Source organism: Nannospalax galili, unplaced genomic scaffold (assembly GCF_000622305.1).
Source record: "Nannospalax galili isolate Female #2095 unplaced genomic scaffold, S.galili_v1.0 scaffold879, whole genome shotgun sequence".
Taxonomy (NCBI): Eukaryota; Metazoa; Chordata; class Mammalia; order Rodentia; family Spalacidae; genus Nannospalax; species Nannospalax galili.
The window spans coordinates 525,605-541,808 of record NW_008346261.1 but is presented as its reverse complement, the minus strand read 5'-3'; the positions used below and the strand labels follow the sequence as shown (position 1 = coordinate 541,808).

General features: G+C 40.0%; 1 protein-coding gene across 11 annotated transcripts in view; it reads right to left on the bottom strand.

The window, feature by feature from the left end:
• The window catches only part of Bcas3 (BCAS3 microtubule associated cell migration factor), a 602,200-nt gene that overhangs the window by 326,321 nt on the left and 259,675 nt on the right, over positions 1-16,204 (bottom strand). For all 11 annotated transcript variants that reach the window (XM_029568114.1, XM_008842646.2, XM_029568116.1 and 8 more), the window contains 3 exons: positions 14,997-15,121; positions 11,879-12,044; positions 9,897-9,997 (listed from right to left, as the gene is read on the bottom strand). In XM_029568114.1, the coding sequence (XP_029423974.1) occupies positions 9,897-9,997; positions 11,879-12,044; positions 14,997-15,121 (392 nt within the window). The remainder of the gene's footprint in view (positions 1-9,896; positions 9,998-11,878; positions 12,045-14,996; positions 15,122-16,204) is intronic.

Sequence of the window (16,204 nt, the reverse complement as noted above, 5' to 3'; positions counted from 1 at the left end):
ATGGATAATGAGACCTAATGCAGAGCTCTGAGAATGGACAAAGAGAGGGTCTATCCATAGCCCCTGGTGGATTGGTTGTTCAGGCTTTTATTTCCTCTGCACACTTAATGGAGTCAAACAATTGACAGAAATTCTATAGAGAAGGCCGAAACTGAGAGAAACACTGTATTCTAACTCTGATAGACACGGACAAGTCGTGACCCTGAAATGGCGCCAGAACTCCTGCTACCACGAACAGAGCAGACGGCGGCAGCATCCCCCTAAATTCCCACTTAGCCATTTATTGGCAGTTAGCGGACTGATGGAAGTGATGGCACGTCAAACCATATATTCCTGCCAATATAAACCCATTATGTTACTGCAGGTAAGCCAAGACACACCATTATATTCCGGTCCCATATATTTGGAGAAAATGGCAAGCAGATATTCCCTGTACTTTCTATCTTCTCTCCCCACTACCCACCTATCAAAATGAACACTCCATGACAGCAGAATCTATTTAAGAACCTTAAATGTAACTGGAACAGAGTAAATGACATCAGATACACAGGTCTTGATGGCCAAGAGAGTTTTGACCAATATTTTCCTTCATCAGAATCAATGTCTTTTATTGTGAAATTCAACTCATTGTAATAAATATTAATGCCACCAAAGAGGGGAAAAAGCCTACTCTGAACTGTATATGAGAAACAGCATGTCACAAAACAATCTGATAGAGGAGCTGGAGAGATGGCTCAGCAGTTAAGAGCACTGACCACTCTCGCAGAGGACCCAGGTTCGAGTCCCAGCACCCACATGGCAGCTACAAACCATCCTTAACTCCAGTTCCAGGGGAATCCAAAGCCCTCTTCTAACCTCCGCAGCATTGCACGACACAGGTGCACTCACATACATGCAGGTAATACACTCATACACATAAAATAAAAATAATAAATAAATTATAAAAAAACAATCTGATGGAAAACCAAGATGTTATAATAATGCATGTAGAATCCTCTAAAATAAGCAAACATTTAGAGATGAAATGAAACCTTCTATGGACACCTTCCCTTTGTTTGACATCCATTTCAAGAAGAGCACTAGGAGGACAATGCTCTGCAGGTATAAAGTTACTCCACAGGTCTGAAGACCCAGTGCGTGGACGGAAATAAATGGAGGAATGTATGGCAAGTCCAGAGGGCATATAACCCAAATTTTCAGACTGCTAGTTTGTACATTGCTGATATGTTCATTTAACTATTTCACAATTTTTAGAACATGAATCTTTAATTTCATAAAGTTCATCCAGTTGTATAACATGCATGTGACTCACATCAGAGCCTGCAGGTCTCAAACTTTTAGTTTCTTACAAAAAACAGCATTCACATAACAAAAATACTCTCTATGGAATGGCATGTGCCAACTGAAAAAGTTTAAGTGCAAATCTTTAAAGATAATTCATTCTTAAGTACTTTCCTAACCAGCTCAGATAGTCAAACTGGACAGTGCAGAATGACACACCCTATGGCCAACAATGGACTATAAATAATCTTTAAATAAGTCCTACATTACAAGTTTCCTCTACAGGAGAAAAACATTTCTTTCTTCCCCTTCCACCACTACCCACTTGGGCAAATATTTATGATGGACAATGCAAGGAAATATGTTGATGTTGCCACTGTATTTGGTACATACCACAAGAGCAATGCAATCCAGGATGTTAGACTAATAGAATGTGACACTTGAGAAAGAGCAGCTCACAAGAAAATTGCTGGATATATAATTGCTTGTCCATGGTGCAGACAACATCAGTGATAGAGAAGAGGTGTGTGTGTGTGTGTGTGTCTGTGTGTGTGTGTCTGTGTCTGTGTGTGTGTGTGTCTGTGTGTGTGTGTGTCTGTGTGTGTGTGTGTGTGTCTGTGTGTGTGTATGTGTGTATAAAAGTTTGCACATCGCTTTCTGTTGTGAAGGCAGAGCAGATCATGAGTCTGTACTAGCAATATTCACAAAGAATACCACCACTAACCTACAAAAGCAGTGAAATTTTAATAGATGGGGGAATATTCTAGAACAACTACTATCTAAACCTAAACATGTGAAAACAGTAACTCTTCCTAGTCTAAGGATATTATGTGCCAAGCCACCAGAATAAAATTTCAATGGGAATAAAGATCTTTAGACTCTTACTTAACGATCCCTGACTTCTGATTTCATTCCTCTTACAGACATGGTCCTCATCCTTTGACCCCTTTATCAGGCCTGAGCCACCACTGATCTGGTAACTATCTGTTCTATTTGAAAATTCTATTTGAAAATTTGCAAATGATAAACAGAATAATGAACTATATTTAAAATAAAATGAAGTTTGTGCTAGATAGCTTCAGTTGCCAACTTGACACACCTGGGAAGAGGGAACTTCAACTGAGAAATTTCCTCCACTGGCCTGGCCTTGTGGCCATGTCTGTGGGGCATTTTCTTGATTGTTGAGTGATGTGAGAGAGCCCGGCCCACTGTGGGATGGGTGGTGCCAATCCTGGGCAGATGGTCCTGGTTGTATAAGAAGGCAGGCTGAGCACAGGTCAGAGAAGCAAGCCAGTAAGCAGTGTTCTTTCATGGTCTGGGTTTCAGTTCCTGCCTCCAGGTTCCTGCTCTGCTTAAGTTCCTGCCTGACTTCCCTCAGGGATGGACTGTCACTTGGAAGAGTAAGATGCAAAAAAAGCCCCTTTCCTCCCCAAGTTGCTTTTGGTCAGAGGCAGCACAAGAAACCAAACAAGGACAAAGCTCAATACTTGACTTCAGTGCTACCTCCTTCATTGTATGTAAAGATCAAAACAAAATAATAGTGAAAGCCAGATAATTAGTAAAAAATTTTTTAAATATTTTATTTATTATTTTCGTTTTATGTGTATGAGTGTATTGCCTGCATGTATGTGAGTGCACCCGTGTTGTACAATGCCACAGAGGTCAGAAGAGGGCTTCAGATTCCCCTAGAACTGGAGTTAAAGACAGTTCGTGGTCGCCATGTGGGTGCTGGGAATCACACCTAGGTCCTCTGCAAGAGCAATCAGTGCTCTTAACCACTGAGCCATCTCTCCAGCCCCGTAAAAAACAGACAAATCAGGGGCAGAGAGGACAGGATGGCTCAGTGGGTAAAGTGCTTATTGTGCAGGCAATATGCCTCTGTAATTCCAGTGCTCAGACAATCAGGGGCTCACTGGCCAGCCAGTCTAGCTAACTGGTGAGTTCTAAGTTCAGTGAGAGACCCTGCTTCAAAAAACAAGATGAGACCGAGAGAGAAAGATACCCAATGTTAACCTCTGGCCTCTGTATAAGACACAAACTTATAAAACCTTTCACTGTTTATTTTTATTTCATGTGTACGAGTGTTTTTTTTTTATTTTATTTATTATTTTTAGTGTATGCGTGTATTGCCTGCATGTAGGTAAGTGCACCCATGTCGTGCAATGCCCGCGGAGGTCAGAAGAGGATCCCCTGGGACTGGAGTTACATACAGTTGTTAGCTGCCATGTGGGTGCTAGGATTCGAACCCAGGTCTTCTGCAAGAACCAGTGTTCTTAACCGCTGAGTCACCTCTCCAGCCCCTTCATGTGTACGAGTGCATGTATGTATGTGCACTACAAGTATGCATTACCCACGGTGACCAAAAGAGAGCACAAGATCCCCTGGAACTGGAGTTATGAACAATGGTTAGTTACCATGTGGGTGCTGGGAACCAAACTCAGGTCCTCTGCAAGAGCAGCCATCTCTCATGCCTCCTGCTCCCCCCACAATTTAAAGAAGATAAATCAACAGGCAGGCCAGCTATTCAGTAAAACAATGAAAACAAAAGTACCTATATAGACTTAGTTCTCTTGAAAATAACAAAATTAAATTCCAAAATTTAAGAATACTACTTCATAGCCAGATTCTAGGCAAACATTTTAGAGCAGTTAATTCAGTTCAACTCCTCCTTTTTAAGTCAGTTCAGCTCCTCTTTTTTACTTCTTAAAGTAATGTGCCATGATTTACTGGATGCCTAACTCTCTATAGTCCATCCTGTTGAATCAACTATGTTTATCTTGATCTGCTGTCTAGAAGACATCTTAGAAAGATGCTATATGGTGGTTCACAACTTTACAACTAAACATGTTGTATTAGTTACTTTCCGGTTGCTGTGATAACACACTATGACAAAGGGAACTTTTAGAAGGAAGATCTTATTTGGCTTATGATTCCACAGAGGGATTAGAGCCCATAATGGCAGGGGAGGAATTGTGGCAGAGATGGTCAGAGCAGAAAGTCAAGCGATCACATCTTCAAGGAGGCACAAGAAGTAGAGAGAGACTGGAAACCCTGCAAGGCTTAAGAATTCTCAAAGGCCAGTGACGTGAGTCCTCTAGGTAGGCTCTACCTCCTAAAACTCCCCCAAATAGCAGCATCAACAGGGGACAAAATCTCCAAATACTTGGAGCCTATTGGGGGACATTCTCGTTCAAACCACTGCACATATATTTAATTAGAAAGGAGATGCAAATTATTTCAAAAGACTCAAATGTAACTTCAAGAGATGAAAAACATGGTATCTGAAGTGGAAATTGTTGAATAACATTAACAACAAAGAACAGAATTAATGCACTGAAAGACACAGAAACGAAATCTACACAAAGTCAAGTCCAGTGGGAAAAAGGATGGAGAGAAACTGAACAGTGAGCTGGTGACTCAGGACAGTTACAAGCAGTCAACGCAACTGTGAAGCCGTCTAAAGGAGAGAAGGCAAAGGCAGAGAAAATATTTGAAGACAAAAATAGGTGAATATTGTTATTCTTGATGGAAATTATAAACCTGAAGATCCAAGAATCTCAAGTCCTAAGAAGAAAACTATACTACAGTTTTGGGAAACTGAACAGTGAGCTGGTGACTCAGGACAGTTACAAGCAGTCAACGCAACTGTGAAGCCGTCTAAAGGAGAGAAGGCAAAGGCAGAGAAAATATTTGAAGACAAAAATAGGTGAATATTGTTATTCTTGATGGAAATTATAAACCTGAAGATCCAAGAATCTCAAGTCCTAAGAAGAAAACTATACTACAGTTTTGGGGTTTTTTGTCTTGGTTTTTTTTTTTTTTCCTCTAGTGTTTCTATGTCTTCAATTTCACTGGTTTGCATTTTACTATTTTCCATTTCCATTCTTTTGCTCTAATTTACTTTTCTCTGGTTTCTCAGTATAAGAGCTGAAGTCTTGGATTTCAGACCCTTCTCTTTTATAATACAGGTATTCAGTTCCATAAATTCCCCTTCAGGACTAATTTAGTGCTACCCCACAGCTGTTTATGTTTTTCTTCAAATTTTTTATTTTGAAATGATTATGGAGTCACACTGTGTTTAAAGATAGGACAGTGATGCTGCAGGCAGCAGAGTGGTACAGCTGACACATGCTGGGACCATGATTATGGAAATGATTATGGAGTCACACTGTGTTTAAAGATAGGACAGTGATGCTGCAGGCAGCAGAGTGGTACAGCTGACACATGCTGGGACCACAGTGCAGGGATGCTCTGTGTCATCACAGAGCTGAACCAGGACACTGCCATCAATATGACTCAAAAGAACTCAATTCAGAGGTCAGCAATTATATTAATATACATGCAGCTTTATAAATACATCATATATATGAGGGTCTATTCAACTTTATCCCATGTGTAATCTTCACCACAATCAAGATACAAAACTGCTTCATCAACACGAAGATCTGCCTTTTGCTGATGCTCTATAGATACAGTTTTCTTCTCATACCCTGCAACAAAGCACTAGCCACCTCTAATATATTACCTAGCTCTTCTCTTGAAATTTGAGAAGCAATGTATTAATGAAATCATTAATGAGCTATGCAAAATTTTGAGATTGGTTTTTTTCATTTGGCATAATTTCCTTGAAAGTTATCAAACTTACTATATGGAATCTTTAAAAAAATGCAAAATTCTAGGATTTGGATATGTTCTGTTTTCAACTTCACTGAGCTCCAAATACTTTCTAATCTCCTTTGTGATTTCTTCAGTGAAGCCTGGCTTCACATGGGATCACATACCTGTGGATTACTTTAGAAAGAAGTCCAAAGTCTGCACACACACTCCCCCGCAAGTGTAGTCCACAGCAGCAACTTAAAAATATTGCTGTGGCCAAATGACTTGAAAAATAAATTAAGCTCTAAATAAAGCTTTCCCAAATCTACTCAGTAGGCCCTGATTTAAATTTATAATTTGGAAGGTCAAGATCAGAGTAAAGAAAAAGTTACTGTTTCCCTTGGGATGGTGTTCAAAGTTGATTAATATTTACTGTCTACTGTAAGGTTTACTTTCATTTTTGGCAAAGGAATACATTACAATGAAATGTTGCTTTTGTTAGAAAAGGTAAGTATGTTTTTTTTATTTTGAAGTAAAAACATAAACAAAAATTACTATCTCCTTTGCAAAAATTTTAATACACAATTCCCCAATAATTCTATGTCCAAGAAAACATGTTTTTGGCTTTTACCTCTAGTGACCTAAATACCAAGATTAGATTACCATCTGTATATTTAATTTCAACATATAAATTACATAGTCTACTCAACTGAGCCATGCAAAATTGGTATTAGACAACAACATAGTGAAGTCATCTCCTCCTCTATTCCAACATCTGTATGGACCATGCGAACATCAATCCATCTACCAGGCACCCAGAGGCCTCCATTATCAAAGCCACTCAATTTTGGTAATCCTCCTGAATTAGTATAGGAAGGAAATGCCCAATAGCAAGGAACACGGACTTTGGTGGCTTATTCCACCTTAAAGGTGGGTATGAAGGTCTTCAGTGCTTTGGGTGGGTCCTTCTTCTCTCCCACCAGCTACCTCATTGCCACAAAGACAGAAGAGAACTGTTTATCAACTACAGTGTATTTATTATGATTATGGTAGGGACTTCTTGCTAACATCCTGCAGGGCTACTCTCTTCTCTTTGAGACAAAATCCTTTTCCGACTTCTATTTACATCATTCTTTGCCTATTATTATATAATTTCCGGAGTTTGTACAGGGCTGCTTTACTTTTTCCACAGATCCAAAGGCTAGGAAGAAAAAACAACCCACCTTGCAACATTTTTACATTTGTGAAGTTCACATTAGATACTACATTTGAAAGTACATTTAAGGGGCTGGAGAGATGGCTCAGCAGTTGGGTGTATTAGCTGCTCTTGCAGAGGACACCACATGGCAGCTAACAGCTGTCCAAGACTCCAGTTCCAGGGGATCCAATGCCCTCCTCTGACATCCTCGAGCATTGCATGACATGAGTGCACTTACATACATGCAGGCAATACACTCATACACATAAAATAAAAACATAAAACATATTGAAAATACATGTAAAAAGATATTTATCACATCTTCAAGTTGGGGCATAAGAGTGGTTCTCTTTCCCTCTTGCTGCTAGGGCTCAATCCCAAGGCATAGCACAAGGGAGGCAAGTGCTCTACCACGAGCACCTGTGCCCCTAGCTGACAGGTGATTTTTAAATATGGGAAAGTAAAGTAAACACACCCATGGCACCAGAAATACTGAACTGTTAAGAAGAAGACATCTTCCAAATGGCTTCAGTGAGGAGACTAGAGGAGAAACAAACAACTACAGTCTTCTAAATGATGTTCTGACAGGCAGAGGGGAAGTCAAAGAACTCAGTTTAAACTGTGTGCCAGCTCTACTTCTACCTTCCGTACTTCAAACTTCTGCTCTTCTAGCTCAATGATCGCATTTTGCAGAGTTAACAACTTCAGTCATGTAACACATCAGTAGGTCCAGGATTCCCAATAAAATATCTGTGTGTGTGAGACAGAGAGACAGACAGACAGACAGACAGACAGACAGACAGACTTTGCAGGGCCAGTGAGATCGCTCAATAGGTAAAGGCATTTGCTGCCAGCAGAGTGAGCTTTCTAAAACGCCACTGGGGGTGGATGAGGGTGAGACTTAGTTGTAGAGCACTTGCCTACCACATGCAAGTCTTTATGTTCAACCCCCCACATGTACACATGCACACACACACACACACACACACACACACACACACACACAGCAATTCTGATGGTGTCAATCCCGTGCATAAAAGCCTGATGGCATGCCATCACCAACAGTGGTGGTTGTTCAGCTACGCCCCTAGGACTCTGTTAAAATGGACAAATGTATCGAGAGGAGGTACTCAAGTCGCATTAGTCAGCTTAAGCACTGACGTGAGCATGAAGAAATACAGTTGTGTATTCTTTATTTTTCTATAGCTTCTTAAATTTCAGATTTATTACTATTTATCAACTATACAGAACAGGTATTCAAAACAAACAAAAAAAGCCAGTAGTCACTCTAAGTCAACTACATTTAATTCAACAGTCAGTTATTTCTTTTAAGAGGCAGTAACAACATGTTCATGTTTCCCTTTGGTATCATATGTGACATGGTTTTTTTCTACATCATCTGATAATATACTTTTAAAAAAGTAGAAAATAACAATATCTATGCACTATGTTCCCTGAGCAAATCTGAAAACCATTTACATCCCACCACCACTCCCATGATGCCTTTGCAAGTTCAAAGGCTGCTCTCTAGTTCAATGCATAACCCTCCACTGGAGAACTTATTCCATTGGGTTTTTTGCTTAGATGTTAAATGTCTCTCTCCCCAGTTAGACAGTGAATACCTTGGGGCCAGGATCAATGTGATATACGAACACCCTTTAAATCCTAAGTGCCTGACACATAGTAGACACTTGATGAATACATGCTAGGAAGCGGAGTTCAACTACACGAGAGAGCAAAACTGCCAACTATTTATTAGTTGTGGCATTTCATAACTGTAGAGGAAAGTCTATAAAATTTTTCTGATTCCAGCATAATATGTAACACATTATAAAAAGAAATAAAATAGTTGTAGAGCTATTTTAACTCAAACTCCATAACTGCTAAATAAGACAATGTATGGTTTACAACGAGCTCTGCTAGAAACACGTCAATGCTGATTTTTAGGAAGTTTCTAAAAACCATGCAGAACTCAGAGCCATCAAGTTAAATTAGGATTCAGGCCATTCCACAAAATTGAATTATAATTGTAAAGCATTTTTAATTCTATGAAGACAAACTGGATAATAAATATTAAATTGTCTTTTCATGCCTATCATATTAAAAAAAAAAGAAGAAGAAGAAGAAGAAGCTGTATATCTGGTTGGTTGAACTGTGCTCAGTACCTATAATATTAGCATTTAGACAAGAAAATAACAGGACAAAGAGTAAATTTTGTCAAAGAGACTTGCCTAGCACGTGCAACACCCTGGGTTCTGTCCCCAGCATCACACACACACACACACACACACACACACAAAATAAAAGGGCTGGAGATGGTGCAGACCTTAAAGTTAGCGCTAACAACCAAAATGTCAAAAAACAAAAACAAAACAAAGAAAACAAAACCCCAGTGAAGGTGAGACCACTACTTTGTTATTCTAAGTAAAACTACACAGCAAAAGAGCCTGCTAGGGGTGTCCTCAGGGTGGAAAGTGCTTGGGTTATTTTTTCTTTTAGAAATAGGTTTTAAGCTCTTTGAAAGTGCTTTTTAATCCTCCTAGTTCACATGTTGTGGGGGTTTGCTCTGTTTTGTGGTTGTTTTTCTGACAGTTGCAGAGCTACAATCGTGGGAGGGGCAAATACCAGCCAGAGACACTCCTTCTTATATGCTAAGGTTTGTGGACTATATTTGTATTAAATATCTTCACTCTCCTCATCTAATTATTTAAGAACCATGGCATACAAACCACTAATAGTGTGGAAATATGAAAATATGCTTTATGAGTAAGCAGAATCTGCAAAGATCATATGGAAGGGGAAACCAATGAGAACTACTCACAGCCAGCAAGCAGGAACTGGTAATACTGCACGGCATCTGCTGCAAGGAGCAGAGGGTGGTTTGCATTAAACGGTGGCTGCAGTTCATTCCACTGAGGCGTTCTAAGGAAAGAGCAGAAGAATATTAATATTTACGCTTAATAGACAGGATATAAATCACCAAGACTGTCATCACTTACAGAGCCTGATGCAATCACATGTCTTTTGAGCACTAAAATGAAGATGTAATCATTAAAATGAATGTGCTAAACTAGTCACACAAGGCCATGCATTTGAACAAATACAAAGGCGACAATGTGCCACATGTGGAGCCTATATTACCTTAGCAGAACCAAGTGTAACAGACTAGATAAGACACAGACAGACAAGGGGCAGAACTCAGGTGTCAACTACAGACATCATTTCCTCTAACTTTTGACCAGTGTCAGGCATCTCTTAGAAAAAGTGAGTATTTTAGAGTGAAATGAAATAGGTAAAAAGCTATTTTTTAAAAAAGCTGTGTAAATGGATGACTTAAAGGGAATCTAGCTGGCATCTGAGTTCCAAAATAAGCCACTATGCCAACGGTGCGACTGCAGTGATCTGCCTGATTAATTAATTAGATCTGCCCGATTATAAATAAGCTTGATAAACCAGATGCTGATCAGATCAATCCAGTACAGTAAGCAGTAGTAAAGCAAGCTGGAGCCTCAAAAAAATCAATAGAAGAATATTTTAAAATGTCAAAGGAGCGGGGTCCTTTTCATATCCATCTCGTCTGTTTCCTTTCATTCGGGTCAGCATGAGTTTTTCTCCCTTGCACAATGCACTATGTTAAGCAGGGTTTATTCCAGGTTCCATTTCTTTCTTTGTGCTATCTTATAAAGATTCCACTCATGATGCACTTCTGAGATGATTCTGATTCTTATACATTTCTTTAGGGTTTAACTATTATATCCTGGACAATCACTTTAAAGGATATTTTAGTATCTATTTATATTAATTTCTATTCCCCTTAATGGATACCTCAATACAAGGTACTATTTTCAATGGTATAGGAGTTGCAAATAAGGGGGGCACAAGTCCAAGAAAAGGCTACCCAAAGAAGCAAAGAGATAAAAGCTCAGAGGTATTCTCTAATTGTATACGTAAGACAATTAAACATCCATGTCCACCAAAAATGTTCACGTTGATGTTCACAGCAACATTATTAGTGATGACTAAAAAGTAGAAATATCCACTAGTTAATGAATGGATAAACCAATGTGGTATGCCTACATAATGGAATGTAACACAGCTGTTAAAAGAAATGAAAGTCTGATACACTGCAATAACATGTATGGACCTTGAAAATATGCTAAGTGAAAGAAACCAGAGACAAAAGTTACATATAACATGATTCCATTATTATTTAAGTAATCAGAGAAGGTCAATCCACAGAGAGCAAAGGGGGAAAGGGAAACGACTGATACAATCTTCACACGGCAATGAAAAGTGACTATGGAGAGGAGCAAAAGTCACTTGCAGTGTTCAAACTCACTGCATGTGTATCATGTCCAGTAAAAAATGGACGAAAGTCTTGTGGCTTGAAGGAGCCAGGCAGAGTGTGCATAGTGCATCACTCCATTTGTATGAATTCTAGTGACAAAAGAGGGCAAAGGGAGACATTACACATGCAAACAAACACACCCTTGTGACTGAGTTCACTTTTTTTAAAAGACAAGGTCTCCCATAGCCCCAGCTGACCTAGAACTGACTATGAAGACCAGGCTGGCCACAATCTCACAGAGATCTGCCTGCCTCTGCCTCCTGAGCACTGGTATTAAAGGATGTGAATTCACTTTCATTTATCACATTACCTGTGATAAGACTTCACAGTTGTATGCATACATGTTTCATCTTTTATATCCAAAGGGAGGAAAAGATGGAAGGAAAGAGGGAGGAGGGAAGGGAGGGAGGGAGAGAAGGTAGGAGAGGGGGGAGGGAAGGAGGAATGAGTACCACCTAACAAGTGTCCAGCTGGCACGAGGTGATGTCATCATCTCCAGGGGAGTATCATCACTTATCTTGGGAGCAGTGCTGAGTGGCCGGGGCTCGATCATATGTTCAACTAAGGTCCCATAGCAACTGATAATGTAGAGGGATTCTACGACAACTTGTTTGGACTGATCTGCAAACAGAGGACAAGAAGTTAGTCATGTGATGACGGCAGAGAAAGAGCATAGCATGATTTTTACACATTATTGGTCCTGTCGTCTGTTCGACTGTTGAAAGACCGTGAAAAGAAGACAAGGGCTTTGACCAACAGCATCTGCTCCTTGTCTTAAGGTGCTCTCATAATCAGATGCCAATGCACATGCCATCATGCTTTCAAATGTAAATCAACTGGTTTCAAGAATAACATTATGACCAAAACTCTAATACAGCTAAGCACTATCATATAAGAGTTCATATTTCTCTGCTAAGTAATCTGCCCCATATTATGAAGAATGAATGGAATAGAGTAGGATGCGGAAGGATTACCTGAAAATGAGCAATCTATGCACTAAGGCTGAATTCCATTGTCATACCAAATGACCTGCATGGAAGACTACTTGTGGGCTTCAATCAGTCTTACGGCTCAGCCATTTCCTCACAGTAGCTGGGGAGATGGTTCAACAGGTAAGAGTGCTTACTGTGCAAGCCTGAGGGCATGAATTCAAGTTCCTAGAACCCACATAAAAAGCAGGGCATAGTCCTAGATGCCTGAAACTCCAGCACTGTGGGAGGGCAGAGCAGGACTCTGGGGCTTGCTTTCTGAAGAGAATAAGGCAGGGAGTGATAGAGCCAGACACCAGCACCATGTTCTGGCCCCTGTACATTCATCTTCATGCATGCATGCATGCATGCACACACGGGGAGGGAGAGAGGAGAGAGAGAGAGAGAGAGAGAGAGAGAGAGAGAGAGAGAGACTTAAAATTTGAAACTAATATCTAGAACAAACCAAAGAAAAACATATTATGTATCTGTGAGAGTTCATCAGCTGAAATAAACACAGCATTTCAATGGTGGAGGCTAAGCACAGTGGGGTGAGAAGTAGAAAGGAATTCTCTTTAGTTTTCTCTCAATTTGCCTGTGAACTTGAAAGAACAAGAACAAAATTAAAGTCTCTCCTCAACCAAATTCTGACTCCTTTTCTCAATGGCTCTCACAATAGAAAGAGGAAGGTCAGCCAAGTTTCGAGGGCCAGCACTGAATATGGATGTAATCAAACAACTTCATAAAGCAGACACATGTACTCACTGCCCAAGCAGGTCCAGTGCTAAGTCTCACGTTTTACAGTAAACCGAGGAGGATATAAGATCACTTATGAACGCTGGGTGGGTCACCTTATCTTTATGTCAGATGAATCAATTACAGCTGATTTGAGAAAATGGCCAATGACCAGGCAGTGGGACACAAAGGAGTAGCAAGCTCAAAGGGTAATTAGGACGGAAGGGAGAAGCATTTGAAACCGAGCTTTGCAGAGGTTTTAACTAGTAACAAAAAGTCCTTTCGATAGCATCATTAAGCCAAAGGCGGCAACAACAAAAACTAAAGATAGGATAAGAAAGCAGGAGGCTTGCCCACTCTACAGTGTCCTCTCCCATTTGGGAAGGCACCTGCTGGGCTCAGATCCTATTACTGAGGAATGATCATTGAAAGGTGATAGCCAGGAAAATGGCTGAAGTCTGACTGGCAATAGTGAGGAGAGGACAGTCATCTTTGCCAGGCACAAAACATCCTGCAGAACTCACCCACTGGGAGCAACCCAGTTTATGACCTAATTGAATCATAATAAAGTAATGCACAGGAAAAACCTAACACTCAAAACTGTATACTTGGTCTATGCATGTAGGCGTTCTCTTCTATACAGAGACCATAAGGAAAGGCCCTAGGTTCAATCCCTACAACTGAAAAACAACAACAAAAATACCCCACATGTACTCAAATATTAATTATACAAACATTCAAGGTATTGATCCTGTGATCAGTGTGAGGATTAAAAACATAGTGGCTCTACCAATTCAAAGAGCAATGGTAACCATAAAAAGTGACCCTTATGTCTCAGTAATAGGCAACTGTTGTTTATATTTTAAGGCTGTTTTGTTTTGTTTCACCATGTTAAAAAAAAAAAAAAGTGGGAGGAACTAGAGAGATGGCTCAGTGGTTAAGAATGATTACTACTCTTGTAGAGGACCTCTGAGTTCAGCTTCCAGCACCCCCATCAGGCAGTTCACAACTACCTGTAACTCCAGATCCAAATGACCCAACATTCTCTTCTACCATCCCTGGGCAACTGCACTCACATGTACATACCCCTACACAGACACACATGCATACACATAAATAAAACTATTTTAAAAAAATCAAAAGTGGCAGAATTGTTTTTTTAAAGTCAAGATTTGGCACTAGAAGACATGGATTCAAGCTCCATCACTACCCAAGTAGAGGTTTTAGTTAAATCTGTTGATCTCAAGTTCTCATCTGCAAATCAGAGACAAGTATTTTCCCTTTGCTACTTCAGAGACAATGGTGTGAAATGAGTTTGTGAAAAACGTGGAAGTAACAGAATGGACACAGAACTGACAGTCCAAGATCACATGTGCACTGAGCATAAAAAAGACAAAAAAATCAGACAGTGGGAAATTTATCATTTGTGTGAGAGCATAGTTTTTATTCTTGATAAGATAAGTGGTCACAGAGAAACATGTTGATTGAAAGGGAAAAAGTAGGGGCTGGAGAGATGGCTCAGCAGTTAGGAACACTGACTGCTCTTGCAGAAGACCCAGGTTTGAATCCCAGCACCCACATGGCAGCTAACAACTGTCCATAACTCCAGTTCCAGGGGATCCGACAGCCTTTCTGTCCTCCTTGGGCACTGCATGACACAGGTACACTTATCCTACATGCAGGCAATACACTCATACACATAAATTAAAAATAATAAATAATTTTTTTTTTAAAAAAGGGAAAAAGTATACCTAATTTTTTGTTTTTGTAAAGGCTATATGGTTGAAAATTATTCTAGAGGAACTCCTAGCAACTTTCCTTCAGACAAAAATCATACATGGCAAATCTGAGTATCAGAAAAAATACATACCCTTTTCTCGCTTCAGACCTGCATTATTGGCAAACCATGACCTGGAAGTTCCAAAGACAGCAGCCACGCAAAACTCTCCGCCCATCGATTTGCTTGGTGAAATTTGTGGAGGTGGTTTAACTTTGCTTTAAAAGTAAAATGACATTGAGAAATTACCATGATGAAATGATAGTCTTTCAGATCATGAAAGATCTTCCTGAAAATGAGACACTCCCTCTCACCCCCACTAAATGTTCAGATGCTACAATTCAGACATGCATTTTACCTCAAGGAATGATTGGTGATATGATTGGGGCTATGTATTGAGTTATTTCAAAGTTCAAAAGTCTTGTTAAGGGTGTGGGCACATGCCTGTGGTCCCAGCTACTTAAGAAGCTGAGGCAGGAAGGACACGTGCCAGGGTTCCAAGGCTGGCCTAGATAACGCAGTGAGACCTTGTCTCTGTAACAACAAAAAACTTGACTCTAAATAATGTGTAGTGGAATTTAAGTCACTTCTTTTCAGATGGATAGCATTTCACTGGCGGTTTTAAAGTGAAGCAAAAGTATCAGCAGAAACATCTCCCAATATTAATAGTTCATTCTGGCATCTCAGATATGGGATTAACATACAGTAAATAGAGCATGCATGGAAGGGAGGATGATGCAGAAGGAAGCCTGACTTCGCTGTCAGCTACAATGCTACGGAATTAGACCGTCAAGGAGAACTGCTACAATGACCCACTGTGATCACAGTCACTGATATTCCCATCTGCTGCTCCTGCTTCATCTTGTGAAAATGACTTGTCTATTTTGTTCAGGAAAAAGACCAGGAGAGAATTAAATACTGAAAGCTCATCAAATGTAAATTTGTTTTAGTTCTCCTGTGTCTAAGGATACATTTAGTAACTGTCGTTATTTTAGATGACTTCAACTAAAAAGAACCTACTTTCCCCTTTATTTTCCACAAAAAAATTTTCACACCCTCAGATTCTAATTTCGATTTTTCATCTTTTCAATCTGGCATTTCTGTTCTCTTTTGAATTATTAAATTCCCCAATGCTCATTAGCAATTACATAACTACCTTAGAATATCTTCTCTAATACATAAGCCAGAAAACAACCTCTCAGAGCAAGACTGAAGACCACAGCCTCGGGGGGGGGGGGGGGGGTCCATTGAAGTGGGAGCCCGAGGTCCAGTTCTGCAGTCAGTCTCCACTGCAAACCAAT